General features: G+C 39.3%; 1 protein-coding gene across 1 annotated transcript in view; it reads right to left on the reverse strand.

Annotated features, from left to right (window-relative positions):
- Window positions 1-1617: 1617 nt before the first annotated feature.
- LOC120425681 (uncharacterized) overlaps window positions 1618-19251 on the reverse strand; it is a 30604-nt gene continuing 12970 nt past the window's right edge. The window contains exons 3-10 of the mRNA XM_039590263.2: window positions 17691-17810; window positions 17297-17496; window positions 12605-12743; window positions 12344-12493; window positions 12103-12246; window positions 11746-11961; window positions 11377-11645; window positions 1618-2858 (exon numbers count right to left, since the gene is read on the reverse strand). Of these exons, the coding sequence (XP_039446197.1) occupies window positions 2421-2858; window positions 11377-11645; window positions 11746-11961; window positions 12103-12246; window positions 12344-12493; window positions 12605-12743; window positions 17297-17496; window positions 17691-17810 (1676 nt within the window). The 3' untranslated portion in view covers window positions 1618-2420. The remainder of the gene's footprint in view (window positions 2859-11376; window positions 11646-11745; window positions 11962-12102; window positions 12247-12343; window positions 12494-12604; window positions 12744-17296; window positions 17497-17690; window positions 17811-19251) is intronic.

A 19251-nucleotide genomic window follows, 5' to 3' on the forward strand; every position in this document is an offset into this window, starting at 1 on the left:
GCGACATAAATGTTTGAATTAAGTGTGACATAAATTAAGTGCGACATAAAAAACGGAATCGACGTAACACCTTATTATGTGGCCCTCTTAAACCTTGCGGTTTCGTCAACGGATCCACAGGCGTGTATCGTTCTTTTTGCGTGTGAAGGTATGGCACGGGGAGAGGGCACCGAAAACCTATATTTACACTTAGAATTTATTTGCGTCCGCCTCGGGATTCAAACCGGCGACCTCTGGATTGTGAATCCAGTGCACGGTCCGATTGATCCACACAGGCAGACATAAATGTTTGAATTAAGTATGAAGATCAATTCACAGCTTGACTGATTGTAAAAAAAAATCATAAAACTACAAAAAAATGTTTATTTTTTTCTAATTTTATAAGCTAAAATCGTACAATGAATCTAAACTATAAAAAAAAATATTGGCTCCACAGCATTGCCTTGGCGTTCTCGATTGTGAGATTCCTACTCGACACTAAGTGTCCGAAGGCTTGATTGTTGAGGCAATTGCAAACCTCTTTTTACACCTTAGCTTCCATCCACCCCGGGATTCGAACTGTCGACCTTTGGATTGTTGGTCCAACTGCCTACCAGCAACTCCACCGAGGCAGGACCCAGGGATCCGACGGAAGGCGTGATTACAACTTTGCCGAAGACACCAAATCGAATTCCTTCAAAAGATACAGATTTTTGAATTTTCATACAACAGTTTAGTATGGACAGCTGCCAAATTTGTATGGAAAATTATATGGACAAACTAATGATGCAAAATGGCTTCTATGGGCATACCGAAGGTACCAAAAAAGTTTCAGTTGAATTAAAAAATTAAAAAAATAAAATTCTAAAAAAAAACCCATTTCGTAGAGAATTTCTCTTATACCACATGATTTTCAGGTTTATAAATGACTTCAGTTAAAAAAAAATCATAGTAAAATCTTGATTTAAAAACAACGATAAACTAATATCACTTTACAACCATTCCAGCATTATTTTTTGATTTAACTTTCTAAAACTCAGTTCTCCATATTTCGCTACAAATTGTTATTTCATGAATACTAGGTACCTATTAAATGAATTGAAGTCAATCTTCTTGCACAAACCTAATTGAAATATTTAACGATACCATTTTGATTTTCATCTGATCATAAAAAATAATAACGTAAAACAATCTCAATTAACTTTTTCGATTAGCGGTCAATGTATTGAAACAACACCATTTTTTCCTTAAAAAGCTAACCTAAATTATAATACTTTATTTTTATTAAGCGAGTTGCTTCAGAATTAAAGTTTATAAGAAATAAGTCTTTGTATAAAAATTTTTGATCATCTGATTTATTTTATATAAACTAAACCATAAATTTAATTGAGTAAAGTCATGTTGAGTTTAATTTCTTATTTTTTTCAGAGCATTAAAAAAAATTGATCCAAAAAGAAGAATCACGGAATTTCCCATCAGGATTTACATTAAAAAAAGCCTTTTTCTATATTTACCTGATTGTTGTTGTGGTTGGGTTTACACGTTACGTCAAGTCAAGTCATTGTTCAGCCAAGCATGTCATCACATCATCAAGATGAAGACGTGTCATCACTTCACTTTATATAAAACCATGTCCAATTAATTTTAATTAGAAAATTTATTTAACCACTTTAACGTTGTTACATACTTTGATGCCACTTTCTTTCACAATGAGATGGGTTGTGTTCTGTTCCTTTTTTTTTTTTTGAACCTTACTTATTTATATACATTCATCGCTTACATCGACAGGTGTGAACAGAGTGCCCTCGATTCATCTCGAGAACGTGTCTGTGTGTATGTGTTCGTTACTCTCTTATTAGATCAATAATACGAGAAGGGCCAGGGGGGAAATGAAATGATCCAATTTCCTTCACGGGTCGTCTGCATACCATCAGTTTGAGAGCCTTCATGGTGAAACACCTTGTTGGGATGTGGAGCTTTTGATACTCTATATGATAGAGCTTTTCTTGTTTTTTTTTGTCTTTTTGTTCTTGCGAATTTGATACATCAATGGATATTTCCTTTCTCTTATCGTTTCACTTGAGCGTGGTTGTGTGTTTGTATGTGTATTTTCTCTTCGGTGGTGATGGTGACGCACGGTTTTGCCTTCATCCACGTGTTCCATGTGCCACGTGTGGTCCTCGATTTTGAGACTTTCGGCGTCGTCTTCGCTGGCGACATGCAGGGGCAAAAAATGCCGGTTTGTCGCGAGCTTTCCGTGAATGGGTAAAGCTGCCAAGAAGGATTTCAAAGAGTGAAATCGAGAAGGGTGAAATAGCTCCTGACACAGGACGTTGGTGTGTTTCGTCCCGAACGCGGAAGCAACCGAAACAAAAACTTGGTTAAAACCTTTGATGATTAAATGATGTTCAAATCGATCTTGACAACTTTACCCTACAGATTTACATCACCCCGAGTTTCAAGCCCAGCCATAAAAAAGAATCGTGCTGACAAATTTTTCGTTCAGTTTCCGGCATTTTGTATGATTGATTGCGACGGAGAGTTGATTTTTGGTTGTGGTCGACGCCACCAGATGTCACTGTGGTTGTGGTCGGTCCCTGCCAGCCCAAAAAGTTGCACTGAATGCAGGAAGACGCCATCGGGTCAGCACCGGAACCGGCACCGGATGTCGTCACATCCGTTATGGTCATGCTCAGATTTTCGCTGGCCGTCGTCGACTGCTGCTGTTGGCTTCTATTTCCGGGCAAATCGCCCACGATGTAGTTTGGCAGGATGAACATGGTGGTCGATATCTGGGGCACGGCATCCGGATGATTAAAAACTTTAAACGTTGGCAGGAACGTGGTGGCAGACGTTGATGGATGCTCAAAGTTGGGCGGCTGGAACAAACGGGTTGAGAAAAGAAGCAAGAAGAAAATAAAAGAGTATGAAACTTGAGCGGAAAAGTTTGTTTCTTTGGGAAGCACAACAAAAAAGTTGCCGGGGAAGAAAAAGTACCGTGGGAAAAACTTTCAATTAGAACAATGGCTTTGAGAAAAATATCTCGCTCGGTAGAAAATGTTAGCTTGGGAACTTTTCTTAATAGAGCAAAACTGCAAGACGGTTACGATGGATGCATGCATTTTAAACAACCAAGCAAAAAATTACCATCGGCTCCGGTAAAGTGCGAACATGAATTTGCTTTATTTTTTTTTGTTTCTTTGGCCAAGAAGTCAATGATTACAAAGAAACATTATAAAATGCTCATGTTAAAAACAAAATATAATAGTAGTTTATGCAACAAGTTGCAAAAAGAGGATTTTTTCAGCACGAGTCGTACATTTATCTAACAAGGTTTATCGAGTTAGATAAATACGACGAGTGATGAAAAATCAAGTTTTGCAACAAGTTCCATACAACGTTTTTTGCAATTCCGAAAAACACCCTTTGGACAGAATTATAGGACAAATGCCCATGCATTGAGTTAATGAATCGTTCAAATCAAAAAAAAATTTGAAAAGTATAACTTTTCCTAACAAGTGCTGAAAAGTTCAACTTTTCAGCATCCATTTCAGTGCTGAAAAGTAGAACTTTTCAGCATTTGTTTTGAAAAGGGTTACTATTCGATTCTGTTATTTTTGGTACAGAAAAGTAGGCTGTTTCGTCGTTCAAGAATGACAGGAAAAGTAAGTAGTTTCACGACGGAATTGCAAAAAAATACATTTTGCATCTAATATCTTATATAGCTAAATTCTGTTTAGCAAATAAACAACAGTTTTGAAATAGCCGTTTATTTTATCAATCCACTACTTTCGAAAAATAATTAACTTCTGTAAATTCATTAAACCGATTAATGAATTGGACGCACTTCCAAGAAGTTTTATTTGACCAAACCTTTATTACTCAGAAACCCTCTGTAAAAAAACATTCGTTACACGTGTAGTCATTTTCGTGTTGTCTTTGGCTTTCTACGAACACCAAATTCTTTGTGGAATAAAAGAAGAGTTGAACATTTTTCTTTAACCCACTCTTTGAAGCTTTGTGCTCATCCCAAGTACCCAAATCATTCCGAAAAGCCAATTTACTTCTGGACTTTGCTTTCCATCTTAAAATTTCTTGGAAACATCGTGTCTCGCGGGAACATTTTCTCGACAGTTGAGAATTGCTGAGGTAGAAAAGTAAAATGATGAGAGTGGAAAAAAAAACTTTTTCCTAGCTCTGTCCGAATTCATCACCCCCGAAAGCATCAACGGAAACAGCAACTCATCACGGCGTGTATTAACGTCTGTCAAATTACCAGGCGTAAGTAAAGTTTTTGTTTTCTGTTGCTTGTCAGATGACAGCTCCAGAAATGTCCGGATTATATATTTTTTGTTTCGAGTCTGCCTTGTCACACGAGAGCAAAACAACTTCTTACAAGGCGTGTTCGTCATATACATCGCAATTAATTTGGGCCATGTTTTGGGCAGAGCCCTGCGGTACCCTGCGTGGGATTTCTCCTAATGAATTAAATATTTGCTTTTTTCGTTCTTTTCTACAGCACCTTGGGGAGAAACCAGCTTGAGATGCTGTCATTGCTTAGCGTAATTGGACTTGACTTATGTGAAAAAAAAATAAATTCTTTACTGAAGTTGTTGTCTGAACAATCTTCTTGTAGCACCGCCGCAGGGAATGATCATTTAAAACCACCAACAGGTAAACTAATTGTTCGTGCAGAAAAATAAATTCCACGTTTGATTGATTCAGACCAACTAATCAGACATTGTAATGTTTGCTAATGCATGTCCGTTTGCGGTTGATGCTAGCCACGATGCAAATTGAGCAACCCTTGGTTGGTTTTAGCTCAATCAAAATAAAAAAAAAACACGGGCCCAACAATGTCATTTCCGAGCTGATCAACTATTTAGATTCCACGTGCAAGTTTGTTTCAAATGGCGGGCTTAGTTGTGAAACTGTGGGTTTTCACCCACCACACGGGACAGCGGTATTTCCCTGTGGCCAGCATACCACCATTTGTATTTGGGTTGAGGAAAAGCAGTGATTTTTTTTTTAAATTTTGAATGTGAGCAATTCTCTACCAAAACTAGAAATGGATTTAATTTGTATTATTTTATTTGGCTCATACTTTGTGGGGGGCTTCCCAATAACCGAAAAAGCCATTCCATACCATTTTGGCAGCTGTCAATACAAAAATGGTGCGTAAATATTCGAATATCTTTATCAAACTGCACAGTGGTCCAAATTGCTCGACGGTCAACAAAAATTCGTTGAGTGCGCTTTCTGCGCTAACTCAATCATGAATTATAGTTTAGGTAGGTTGTGCAGTGCAAGGGTTTGTTAATAAATTATGTCCATAGATTCTCAGGATTTCAAATAAAAAAACTAACTTAATCCACCTATGTGGTTGGTGCCTTCCTCACTTTTTTCCAACAATTGGTGATATTTGATATGATGAGTTTGGACACAAATTTAGTCTGATTTCGTTAGGTTCCGGAATACAAAAAAACACACATATCACTCAAGGACTCATAATGGCCTATCTACAATCACTTAGCTTAGAATAGTTAAGTAAAGTAAAACTTAGAAAATGTACACAACTTACGGCCGTCATCCACAATCAACTTAGAAAATTTGCTGGGCTGATATACGTTGCTATGCAGTTGTTTGTTTACCTTTGATATGGAAACGTCAACTTACCGTAGATTTTGAAATTTTCCAAACCATACGTCAAGTTTCTAATTTTATTCCTTTTCATTGTAGAAGATCAGATTCATTTCCATTGATTCAAACTCCTAAGCTAAGTGAAATTTTTTAAGTTAAGTGATTGTAGATAGGCCATTATGGCATCTTAAGTGGTCATAGCTCGAGACAGTGTTGCCAGATCGCCAATGTTTTAGACTCATTGGAAAGGTCTTTCAATTACCTAATCAACGATGGATCGGATGATGGATCCGGACATTGTTTACATACATTTAAGTGAGATCCGGCTACAAAAAAGTACATAAATATCACTTAAGTGGTCAGAATTCGAGACAGAGTTGCCAGATCGTCAATGTTTTAGACTCGTTGGAAAGGTCTTTCAATTACCTAACCAACGATGGATCGGATGATGGATCCGGACATTGTTTACATACATTTAAGTGAGATCCGGCTACAAAAAAGTGAATAAATGTCACTTAAGTGGTCAGAATTCGAGACAGGGTTGCCAGATCGTCAATGTTTTAGACTCGTTGGAAAGGTCTTTCAATTACCTAACCAACGATGTATCAGATGGTGGATCCGGACATTGTTTACATACATTTAAGTGAGATCCGGCTACAAAAAAGTCAATAAATGTCACTTAAGTGGTCATAGCTCGAGACAGTGTTGCCAGATCGCCAATGTTTTAGACTTGTTGGAAAGGTCTTTCAATTACCTAACCAACGATGGGTCGGATGATGGATCCGGACATTGTTTACATACATTTAAGTGAGATCCGGCATCCAAAAAGTACATAATTATCACTTATGTGGTTATAACTCGAGACAGGGTTGCCAGATTATCAATGTTTTGGACTCGTTGGAAAGGTCTTTTAATTACCTAACTAGCGATGTACAACATGATGATGTTTGGTTCAGTTTACTGCCATTTATTCAACTTCCGAAAATATGCGAAAACACATTTTTATACATAACTTTTGAACTACTTATCGAAACTTCAAACAATTCAATAGCACCGTATGGGACCCTAAACCAAGTCGAATACGACTGGTTTGGTCAAAATCGGTTCAGCCAGTGCTGAGAAAACTGCGTGACATTATTGGTCACATACACACACACATACACACACACATACACACACACACACATACACACACACATACACACACACATACACACACACACATACACACACACACATACACACAGACATTTGTTCAGATTTCGATTCTGAGTCGATATGTATACATCAAGGTGGGTTTTCGAGCTTTAAATAAAAAGTTCAATTTTAGAGCAGGATTATAGCCTTACCTCAGTGAGGAAGGCAAAAAAGTTACTTAATCCACCCTTAGGGGGTTGGTGCCTTCCTCACATTAAGAGGGTAATGCTATCCAAAATAGATACAAAAGGGCAGACCATTCACTGTTCTATCAACTTGATTCGTTATTCATACCATCAGATTGGGTAGTCAGATCTTCATAATTCAGGGCACTTATGTGTTTATAACTTTTGATAGGGTTGTCAGATCTTCAATCTTTTGAACTCGTTGGATTTCAAATATCTTTCTAAAACTATATAACATGACGAGGTTTCTTACAAAAACCATCCTTTTTTGGAAGTTGAATAAATGGCAGTAAACTGAACCAAACATCATCATGTTACACATCGTTAGTTAGGTAATTAAAAGACCTTCTTTCCAACCTGGGTGCTGAATAGTGGTTCGCAAAACGGCCACAATTTTGAACTGTCAAAGTGGAACCAATTTACTGTTCGCCAAAAGTAGGGAGTATTGTTGTCGATCATTAAAAATTGTTTTTTTAGCAAGATTGAAAAATGTGTGGCTTTTGAGGACGTGAAGTTGAAGTCGAGAAATTTTAAGAATGTTAAAGGCGAGATCTTTATTTTTTTTTAATTTTGAATGGTAGTTGTTTTTGAATCGTTTGGTTCCGTTTGTTTGTTGGATCAGATTCGCTAGAATTAGCGATGGAATTTATCTGCGACATCGCAGAATGACACTCTTGCCGCAGTTCTTCGTCACTCTTAAAAATGAAAAAAAACCTCTTCTAACCGATCGAAACTTGAAAACACACACAATTTTCCAGCAAAAAATGTAAAAAACTAGACAAAATAAAACACACACAATTGATTATAAAATAGCTAATTTATCAGTAAGAAAAAAGTCATTCTTGTGCTTGATCAGCCTCCTACTTTGTAGATGGAAACAAAGTGGGATCATTCGAAAATCACGTTACGCATTCTCTCTATTCATCACCCAGTTTCCAACGAGTCTAAAACATTGAAGATCTGGCAACCTGGGTTCGAGATTACCAAAAAAGTGTCCACGTGGTTTATGAATGGTTCGAAATTAAGAATTTCGTTTTCCTCAGTAAGGTGAGGAAGGCAAAAATCCGGGGAATCGATTGATGATGGTTTCATCCACCGCACGAATTTTAGAGCGGAGGCTTCATGCACCCATCCAAAATGCACTTAACTTATGTGAAAATGTCCCAGAAATCCAGTAAAAATAACCATTTGCACCGCAAAAATCATCTAAGGTCCATTTAACCCCAATTCAGCTAAGAAAGCATTTTTGGTCATTTTCAAATGTAAGGATTTTACAAAACTGAAAATATTTTTATCGTAAAGATCAGACAATTTTACAAAAGAATGACGATTTGCACTTGATAGTTTAACACATTTATGTTGATAAAAATAAAAATTATGTAAAAGGCAGTTTATTCTGCGCTTGGGAAAACTTTTTATTTAGTTTAATTTCTATATCATCAATTCTTTGTCGATCAACCAAGTGTAAAATTGTCTGATGTTTACGATACAAATATTTTCAGATTTTTGAAATCTGACCTAACATTTGAAAATGGCCAAAAATGCTTTTATAGCGGAATTGGGGTTAAATGGACCCTAGATGATTTTTGCGGTACAAGTGGTTATTTTTACTGGATTCCTGGGACTTTTTCACATAAGTTAAGTGCATTTAGGATGGCCGCATAAAGCCTTCGCTCTAAATACAGACCAGTTTTCAAGAAAAATTGTAAAAAAATGAGTAATTGGGGCAAAATAGACCCTTTGCCGGTTCGTGCGGTGGATGAAACCATCACTAATCGATTCCCCGGATTTTTTACATAATTCATACCAGGGAACCAGCCACGTACAATTAAGTCCGATTTTGGGTTCCATTTCGTCCACTGTGCATTTTTGGAAAAGAGTAAGGAAGGCACCAACCACATAGGTGGAATAAGTTGGTTTTTTTACAATACTTTTGAAGTACTTAACTAAACTTTATAATTTTCAATAGCGACTTATGAATCCCAAGACGAATCTAATGAGACCAAAACGGTCTAAATCGGTTCAGCCAGTGCCGAGATAACCCAGTGCAAAATTATTTGATCAATATTCCACCTAGAGGGTTACGATTCTACGATTACGAGAGTTGGATCTGGCCAATTCCCGGGAATTCTCGGGACCCATGAGTTTTTTGTACTATGCCAAAAGTTCCAAAAATTTAAAATGAAAAGTTGAAAATTTGTTTCTTTTCAATGCATTTAGTTACAATTCATTCATATTAATTCTACAAAACGTTAGTTTAAGGGGTTACGTACATGTAAATCGACAAAAAAGTCATAGGTTGGTGTGAGCACACACTTAATTTTATTTAAAATCAGTTTTCAGGGCATTATAATATTCATTTTTATCTATTATAAAAACAATAAAGAAAAGAAAATAAATAAAGAAATTAGAAGACATTTGGTTGTATCATTGCCAAGATATAGCTATTTGAAGTTAGCAGCAAAAAACGGGTGCCACGATATCTTAACACTGCCTTGACCAAATCGGCTAAAAATTTTAGTGAAGACTCGTTAAACCGGTCCTGTGTGCATGACGAAGGCCGACTTTTAAAAAACTTATTTTAAAAACGTTACTTAATCCACCTTTAGGTGGTTGGTGCCTTCCTCACATTCATAAAGTGAATACACTACACAGCGTATAAATAACACTTATTTTCATCAAAATATCTGATATCAGGCCTCTAAAAAATGTGTATTGAAAACACTAAAGTACTTATAACTTTTGAAGGGGTTGTCAGATTTTCAATCTTTTGGATGCGTTGGAAAGGTCTTTCAAATACCTTTCTAACAATATATAGCATGACGGGTTTTCTTACAAAAACCACCCTTTTTACAATCTTCCGGACTTTTGTTAAAATCGTTTTTTAGCATAACTTTTGAAGTACTTTACAAAACTTCATAAAATTAACTAGGGTCTTGTGGGTCCCCAAGACGGATCGAATGAGACCAAAACAGTCTAAATCGGTTCAGCCAGTCCGGAGATAATCAAGTGCATATTTTGGGGTGCACGGACTCACATCCAGACACACGCACAGACATTTGTTCAGAATTTGATTCTGAGTCGATAGATATAAGGGAAGGTGGGTCTAGGAGGTCGAATAAAGAAATTCATTTTTCGAGTGATTTTATAGCCTTTCCTCATTGAGGTGAGGAAGGCAAAAAAGAAAAAAATATTTTTGTGTTTTTCATACAAAAAATCATCAGTTTTTGATTTTTGTATTTTAAAAAAAAAACAAAAAATTCAAAATTGGGCTTCGTCATGCACGCGGGATACTTCTTGGGAGTCTTCACTCCAAATTACAGCCTAATTGGTCCATCCCATCTAGAGATATCGTAGCACCCGTAAATCAACTCGGTGTTTGGAGAAAAACGCTCCACCCTTCAATTTTGGATGGGATTTAACCCGTAAAAAAGGATTTTTTTTTCAAAAATGACTATTTTTAAAACACTTTAGCCACTAATGCGTTTAACAAAAATATCACTGGCGTGTAGGCCAGATCCATGCGCATATTTTGGTACACATAACAATGAAGTTTTGAGCATCCTAGCGCTCGGTACAGGCCTTCAAAGTTTGGCATTTTTTTTCGAAAAATTGGCCCAAGCAAATTCAAATGGCGCCTCGGGCGTCGCGAGGTGCGACGCATATCTTTTTTGCTTAGGCCAATTTTTTGAAAAGAATGTCAAACTTTGAAGGCCTGTACTCCCGCTCGTCACCCTCTAATCCCACCAAACACACATACATTTGGTCAGAATTTGATTCTGAGTCGATATGTAAACATGTGTGTAGTTCTAGGAGGTCAAATTCTAGAATTTTTTTTAAAGGTCCAATAAACCCAATTTTCAATTTTTGCTTTTTGGGTGTTTTTTGAACCGCCGTGAATCAGGGATATTCAAAAACACCCAAAAAGCAAATATTGAAAATTTGGTTTATATGACCTTTTCAAAAAAAAAAAAAAAAAAACTCTGGAATAAAGAATTTCGTTTTTCGAGCCTTTCCTTTCCTCTATTTTCTATTCATAGTATAATTTCAGAATAGCACCTATGTACATGAGCTTTGTTCCGTGGAATGCTTGGCCCGTGGTCACAGTCTGTATTGCAGCATCGTCATGTTCGTCCTATCTTTTCACATACTGACAAATGTTGCATGGCGTATTGCATCAATGCATCCAGTTTGAAGGTACTGGTTGTATGTCTTTAGTTTCAATCGAGATTAGTATTTTAATGAATGCTGCATGAACTGAATTCAGCCGAAAATGTATTTGCAACGACATATCACAATCACGACGTAATGGAACGAAAACTGAATGTGCCTGAATTTTGCCTAGCAACGAGTCAGGATGTGGCTATGGACCTACCTTCATTTTAACCGCCACGGGAATGGTCTCCGCGACGCACTCTACCAAATCAAAGTCCTCGTTCGACGGAACGATGCTGTTGGTGTTGGACTGGGGGTCGCTCGATTCCGAATGCTTGATACAGGCGCTGTCTGCCGTCGACGGCAGTAATCTCATTTTGTAAGCCACCAGGGCCCCAATCGACAGACAGCAGCTGAAGAATATTATAACGACGATGATTACGAGCAGCCGGCTATCGATCGTGGATCCAGCGGTGGCCGAGGTCGTTGCTGGGGAAGAGATAACCATTTCCGGCAATATTAGGAATATGGTTTGGGGAATGAATATTTTATGATTGATTGCAGGCAATAATCACCAATTAAGGCTTACCTTCCTTGCTTTGTGTGAGAATGTTCTCGGCTTTGACCGTGGCCTCCATCTCGTCGGAGAATTTATGACTCATCTGGCCACCGGGCGAGGAATCGTCCACCTGATTGGGGGCGGGAGTGAATTCATCATCGTACAGCTCGTTGAGCTCAAATTGCTGGTCCAATTCATCATCCTCCAGGGGGGTGATGTAACGATCTCTAAACACATTCCTCGCAACTGGCCAGCAACCCAGAGGAATGGGGAGTTCCGGATAGCATGTGAGAAGAATAATGAAAAAGGACCAAAGAAAACAACGGAAAAGTACCCCATTAATGGCATAATGGAGCTTAGAGCACCATGAGGCTGTGGGAAAATTACCACATGCGTAAACAACTTTGAGTGAAACGCGAACATTGTCCGGGCAGGGCTGACCAAAGGTGGAACCCTCGACGGCCACCGTGCACTTGCGTCTTCCCTGGCAGATCTCGGTCAGCGTGAGACTCGTGTGGGCCGACAGGCAAGCTGTGAAGTCAGAGTCGGAAGGAGAGAAGAACGAACGAACGGGGTCGTCAGAGCAATTTCAAGCCATCGAGCGCCCAATTATGTCTTGTTTACTTACTTTCCTCCTTGGACCCGCCCGGTTGCGTACAGTGGGAACTCTCGTAGGCCGTCCGGCCATAGCTGGCACTGTAGATGGCAATCCTGGTGTACCGGCCACATGCCAACCGTATCACGTCCTTCTCGCATGCAATCAGACTCCGGAACTCGACTATTCCCAAAAGAATGGCAAGAAAAAGGAGTAAAACGAACAAAACATTTCTTTTAATGAATAAATCAATTTGGGCGATTCGGGCGCACGAAATTGGAGGAAATTGCTTACATGGTCTGCATTTGTGGCTCACTTCCACCAGCTTGTGGATGCCGGGACATGGAGCAGTGTCGAAGGCCTTCGGCGTGGCCCGGACGGTACATTTGCGTTTCTTCTGGCAGGCTTCGACGACGATTTGCAGGATGGAATACTGAAATTAATTCAATTAGCAAGTGTTCTTGTTCGTGTGCACCCCTTCTCCCTACAAAATTGTCCCTGGTCAAAAAGAGCACCGAAGTTAATTATCGAAGATACATTACTCGTAAACTGCCGGTTTGACATCAAAGAGAGTTTTTTTTTCTGAATCGTTTGATCTGAAGTCAGTGATTACCTAATTATGAACCTTGCTCATTTTAAAAAGAACAGTTGTGTAATTTCTAGCCAAAGCAACTGATTTTGTCGTTTTCACGAATGGCTTGAGGCAAATTTAATTACTAGTTTTTGTTTGTTTAATTATTTAATTGTTTGGAAGCGTGGGGCTATTAATCCAAAGAATGACTACAAAACACGGCTACTTGCTCTTGAAATGTACATTTAGGGAGCTTTCTTTTATTACGTAACGCAGTAGGGGGGAGGGGGGGGGGGGGTCGGAGGCCGTGTTACGCTCCATACAAAATTTTAAAAATTTGTATGGAAATTTTGTTACGAGGGGGGGAGGGGGTCTAAAAGTCCGATTTTTCGCGTTACGTAATAAAAGAACGCTCCCTTAGCAATTATCGCATTCTTGCGAAAAAGATTCCAATCGCATGTTTTCTCTCTAACGAGCAAACAGCATTTTTTTCCATCCAGGTTGAGGAAAAGTTACTGGCGAAATGTGTCGACTCGAGTACGTACTTGTCAAGCACAGAAACATGTCGTCCTGGCTGTGTAATTGGATTCCAGTTGATGTCTGTGGGGAAGTCTGCAGCAAGCAAAGCGCAATTTAGGTTAGAATGCTTCCAATAGTCTTGGTATGGATCGGCATGAGAGTCCACTGCTGCAGCGGTGTATTGGAAGGTATGCCTTTCTGTTTTGATGATTTTATCCGAAGAAAATGGAGTACAAGAACGACATACCAATCTAAACTCAAAATTGGATAGCTTTAGGCTTCAACTGTGAAACTGATTTTTAGAATTGTTCAATTGGGTATATTGTAACTTCTTTATATTTCTGTTGTTGTTGATTCTCATCCTCAAATGATCTCTGTTTTGCGTATCAAAGTATTAAAATAATGAAACTAAGAATCTAGATACCAACCATTTCATTTTGCAAAAATAAAGTCTATAAAATGACATAAAATGACGATGACATTATGGTACCCATCAACCAGAACTTTCTGATACACAGATATAACAAATTTTAACTAAATCAAAAATTAGATTAATGCAGGATTAGATCCGTAAATATGACAATATTTGCTAAAAAAAAAGCAACTTCTTTTGTTAATGTGCACTTATGTGAGTTCAAAGGTACAATGCTCTCGAAATCAACATTTACTGAAATAAATGAAGAAAAAAAAAATAAATTGTTCGCTTTACAGCAATGCCTTGGTGTTATCGAATGCGAGATTCCTACTCGAAACTAGGTGTACGAAGTCTTGATTGTAGAGGCAATTGTATACCTCCTTTTCCAACTGCCTACCAGCGACTTTACCGAAACAGGACCCAGGAGGGCGACTCCTACACATGGACCGAGCTAACGACCTATCCTCTGGGGTTAGAATGTTAAAAACCTCAGTTTTCAAACAAAAATATTTAAATCTTACCATTTTTTCAATTTTACTAACAAATAAGATTTAGATCCACTACGAGCCAACACTCGCTCTCGCAAGGATATTTTGATGTAAATTATTAAATTCTAACATTCAAAATAAATGTCTCGTGAACTAAAAATCGAAACAAAATTGGTAAACCTATGTAAAATTTTATCAGGAACAAGACGGTGAGGTCAAAACATTAATTGAATTATGCGCATTGTCTCTTTATTAAAACGAGTTTTCAGCGCACTTATTCTACAAAGAGTTAAAAATTTAGATGATTTTCTTTCAGCGACTAAGAGAAAACGATTGTACCTTGTTTTACCCATAGCCTAGACACTTGAGTCTAATATTTCCAAAATTATTCAAATTGAAATTGAAAGTTTTAGGTGCAGTTAGCACAGGAAGCCGGAACCCTGAACTACAGGGTTTTTGTGCCTGAACTTACAAAAATAAATGAGCTTATTTTGATTTCATTGGGAAATATTTTTCTATTACTGTACTACCACAGGTCAGGAGCAAAAGTTATAATAATGGTTCTCAAATTATGCAAGGACGACCCTTATTTATCACAGCTAATGAACTATACAGAAAGAGCTTCGGAAAATGAATCACCTAAGGGTTGAGCTTTTTTTTCTACCTGATGGCTATCACATTTTTTTCCAGAGAAGACCAGCCCAGCCCAGAGCTGGACATCAGAATCGCCGATGCTCTATCGAAATATATCGACGGTTCAGCATCAATGCCGGTGGTCCCCGGGGACCTTGTATAACGGAATGACACGGCAGCTTGCAAAACAAGGTGAAAAAGGTCATTGGGAAAATGGAACCGGGTGAATCCGTAGCGGAGTTTAACATAAATCAACCGGGCAAATATATATATCTGCCATGGTACGGTTCCTCGGTGGAGCCCTGGGCACAATAAATCTTGGCAGAAGAAAAATAGGGTTTTTTTCCCGAGTAATGTCGCCGAACAGAGCCAAAATGTTACATCTCTACTAGCGACCTTTTTCTGTCGCCAATTCTCCGTTCCACGCAACACTGACAATGGAGTTGCATGTTTTATTGCGTTGTACATTTTTCATTGTTTCTTTCAAGCTTGCACCTGCTGACACAAAAAGAGATATCTATAGTACATTCATGCAAATAACTTTTTTAAATTTCCATTGGAAATGGACTTTCGCATGTAATAATGCAATAACAATGTTAGACTTTGCCGGGATCGTGGTGTTACCCCTACACCACGGTTCCCGGCAAGGTCTAACATTGTCATTGCATTATTACATGCGAAAGTCCATTTCCAATGGAAATTTAAAAAAGTTATTTGCATGAATGCACTGTAGATATCTCTTTTTGTGTCAGCAGCGTGGTTGCCTCTCACCCAGTCGGCTTTGGTTCGATCCCAGACGGTCCCGGTGGCATTTTTCGAGACGAGATTTGTCTGACCACGCCTTCCGTCGGATGGGGAAGTAAATGTTGGCCCCGGTCTAACCTAAAGGGTTAGGTCGATAGCTCAGTCCAGGTGTAGGAATCGTATCCCTGGGTCCTGCCTCGGTGAAGTCGCTGGAAAGCAGTTGGACTAATAATCCAAAGGTCGTCAGTTCGAATCCCGGGGTGGATGGAAGCTAAGGTGTAAAAAGAAGTTTGCAGTTGCCTCAACAACCAAACCTTTGGACACCTTTTTTCGAGTAGGAATCTCACAATCGAGAATGCCAAGGCAATGCTGTAGAGCGAATAATTTGTTGTTTATTTTTATGTATGTATGTATGTATGTATGTATGTATTTGAACCCCCGCCTTGGCAGGACTTGGCCATGACCACAGTATATTTCAACTGAGACGGTTCGGTTAGTAACCACCATATATCTCAAGAACCTTTGAAGCGAATACCTTTCTCTGGCTAACGATTGCTTCTGAAATTGTACGGACAAAGATCGGTAATGCAGATGACTCGGGCCAGGCAATCCACGACTCCCTCGTCCAGTTCATGAGTATATGAGATGGCCCTGGGCTGTTTTGAGACGGTGTTAGTAGTTATATAATGGATTGATATGTTATACCTAGTGACATTATTTCACCACTACGGATCAATTCAGTTCTAGAGCATTAACTCCAGCTCAGAACGAGTGGCGAAGGCGCATGAACCACGAACTGCACGCGCTGCTGGGAGAACCGACAATCGTTACCCTGGCGAGAATCGGGAGGCTCAGGTGGGCCGGCCATGTCGCGAGGATGGACGAAGACCATCCTGTCAGGATGCTCTTTGACCGCGCGCGACCCGATGGCGGCACGGGCCGAAGAGCAGGAGCACAGCGTGCACGGTGGAGAAATCAGATCGAGGCGGACCTAAGAAAGATCTGCAACCTAGGAGACTGGCGAGCTGCAGCCCAGAACCGAGCAACATGGAACAACCTTCTTGATACAGCACGGGCACCGCGTATGGTGTTCTAAGCTGATTGGTATGTATGTATGCATTAACTCCATGATGGCCGACTGGTTAGCGTCCCAGACCATCAATCCAAAGGGTGTGAGTTCGAATCCCACCCACCTAGAGGTTTTTTGTTCATATTTAAAGTTCAATTCCTGATTCCAAATTTCAAGGGAACCGACCGGGATTTGATCCCTGAACCTTCTGCATTCGAGGCAGAAGCCGCAACCATTAAGCCACGGAGCCGGTCCCAAGAATCTCACAATCGAGAATGCCAAGGCAATGCTGTAGAGCGAATAATTTGTTGTTTATTTTTATTCGCACATATTCTTAATCAAAAAGGTGAAACAACTTTCTACGAACTTTCTACGATTAAATTTCTCCTGGGTCATCCTGATAGATAATATTTTGCTTCACCATACCGTGCTCTAAAACGCACGTCAAAATTTCGTTCTTTAGGGATGTTTGACATTGATTTTCATCAAATGTAATCTTTCGATGCTCATTCCGACATTCCTATCACGTTTTATGTGAGTAGCTTACCTGTAGCACATAGTTCTGTGTACACTTGCTTTTCGTCCTGTCCGGAAGGACTGAATCGTTGAAACCAACCTCCATTAGTGAAAATGTCATGTTGCCCAGGATAAAAGGCATGTCGGCGGTCAGCGTGGTCGCCTCAAAAGGATACCGACCCTCGCCAGAGGCCGTGAAGGAACATTGCAGCGAGGAGTTGGCGCCGTCCTCTGAAAGTGCAAGCATAAAAAAAAGAGTGCAAAACGCGTTACAACGTCAGGCGGACTAGATGATTAATCTCTTTGGGGGAAACAAAAATCCAATTTAACGCTGACAGCTCGTTCAAAGTTTTATCATGCGAAAAATTTAATAAGCTAAATTCTTCAGTCACTCAACGCCGGGGCAAACTTCTTCTGGAACCTACCTTTCCTTCCATATTGCACCACTTCCACGCTTATGCTGGTCCCTATCGGGCAGGATAAAGTCATAAGCTCGTTTTCACAACTCATCTGTCGAAAGGCGCGCAGTGTGCTGGATAGAAGTCCTGTAAATTAAAACAGTACAAAAACTCAGCTTTATTAAAAGAACAGTTGAAGGCTTCGTTGCTTTTGTGAAAATATGATAGCCGTTGGATTCTTCCTTCAAATTTCAGTCAAGTTAGGCCATTGCAATGAGTTTTTTTTCTCGTAATCTTTGCTATAGGTACACAGAAAAAAATGATAGTAATATTCATCAGGAAATCGTGACAGATTTTGTGGCAAAAAAAGTGTAATATTACATCAGGAATTGGTGAATTTTCATCAGTTTCTGATGAACATTCATCAGGTTCTCATTTTTACACATTTTTTGAGTAATATTGCGCAAAAAATAGGTAATATTCAACGAATCAAATTTTCAACATGAGCATGAGCAGCATGAGCATGAGCATGGTTGACTGCCAATGAGCTGCTACTCCGTTATTGACATATCAGCTGAAGTTAAACAATGAATCAAAAATGATCAGTGGGAGCCAACCATCCGTTCACTGTTTAACCTATGAAGATCTCTAATTTATTAGTCAATACCGACGCCCTCCCAAGAAGCCTGCAGTTCAACGAAAGGGAGGAATGTTAGTCCGATAGTTGAAATTGCAGACTCATCAAGCACATAGTTTTTCGCTTTATACTTGTTGATACCGCTTGAGACCGTTGAATCCACAGCATCTCCTTCAAGCATCACGTGATTATTTTTTTTTTCGATGCCAGACCCGTCGGCGAGCCTTCCGAGCAACGATGCTATGGGAAGGTCTTTCTGGTTAACACACAAACTCACTCACACACAGTTATTTTGCTCCACTTTTAACTCAACAATCCAAACTGTCAGTGCGTCTTTCGTTCATTATATAGAAATGGCTTTTTCACCGCAAAAAAATAAAACATTATTCGAAAAATTTAAACACAATCCACCCGACGCCGTGCCTTCCGATCAACGATGATATAGGAAGGGCTTTGAAAATCACAAAAGAAATCACTTTTCACTCCGAATATTTTTACGACCACAAGCTCTCTTTGCCAATTATGCACTCAACGAATCAAATTTTCAACATTCCAAAAATCATCTTTTTTTTTTGCTGTGTAGAGGAGGAGAGGAAATATTTGGGAGTGGCTGTGGCTGACTGGTTACGGTGTTCGCTTTGTAAGCGAATGGATCTGGGTTCGATGCCCATCTGCTCCCAACGAGAAAGTTAAGAACACATAAAATTTGAAATTGAACGAAAAATCATAGTCGCTCTAGGCGGGGTTCGAACCCCCGTCCTATGGATTGGTAAGCAAAAATGCTAACCACTAGGCCATGACGACTTGGTGAGCTTGGACTGGAATTAGGAATACTATTACAGAGAGCGGGTTGTGGCGCTATAACCACGGCAAATAGTGTCCAGGGCATTCGTGGAAATACAATGTCCCATCCCAGAGGGTCCCGGAGTACCAAACCTTCTTAGCATGGTG

This window comes from Culex pipiens, chromosome 3, assembly GCF_016801865.2.
Source record: "Culex pipiens pallens isolate TS chromosome 3, TS_CPP_V2, whole genome shotgun sequence".
Taxonomy (NCBI): Eukaryota; Metazoa; Arthropoda; class Insecta; order Diptera; family Culicidae; genus Culex; species Culex pipiens.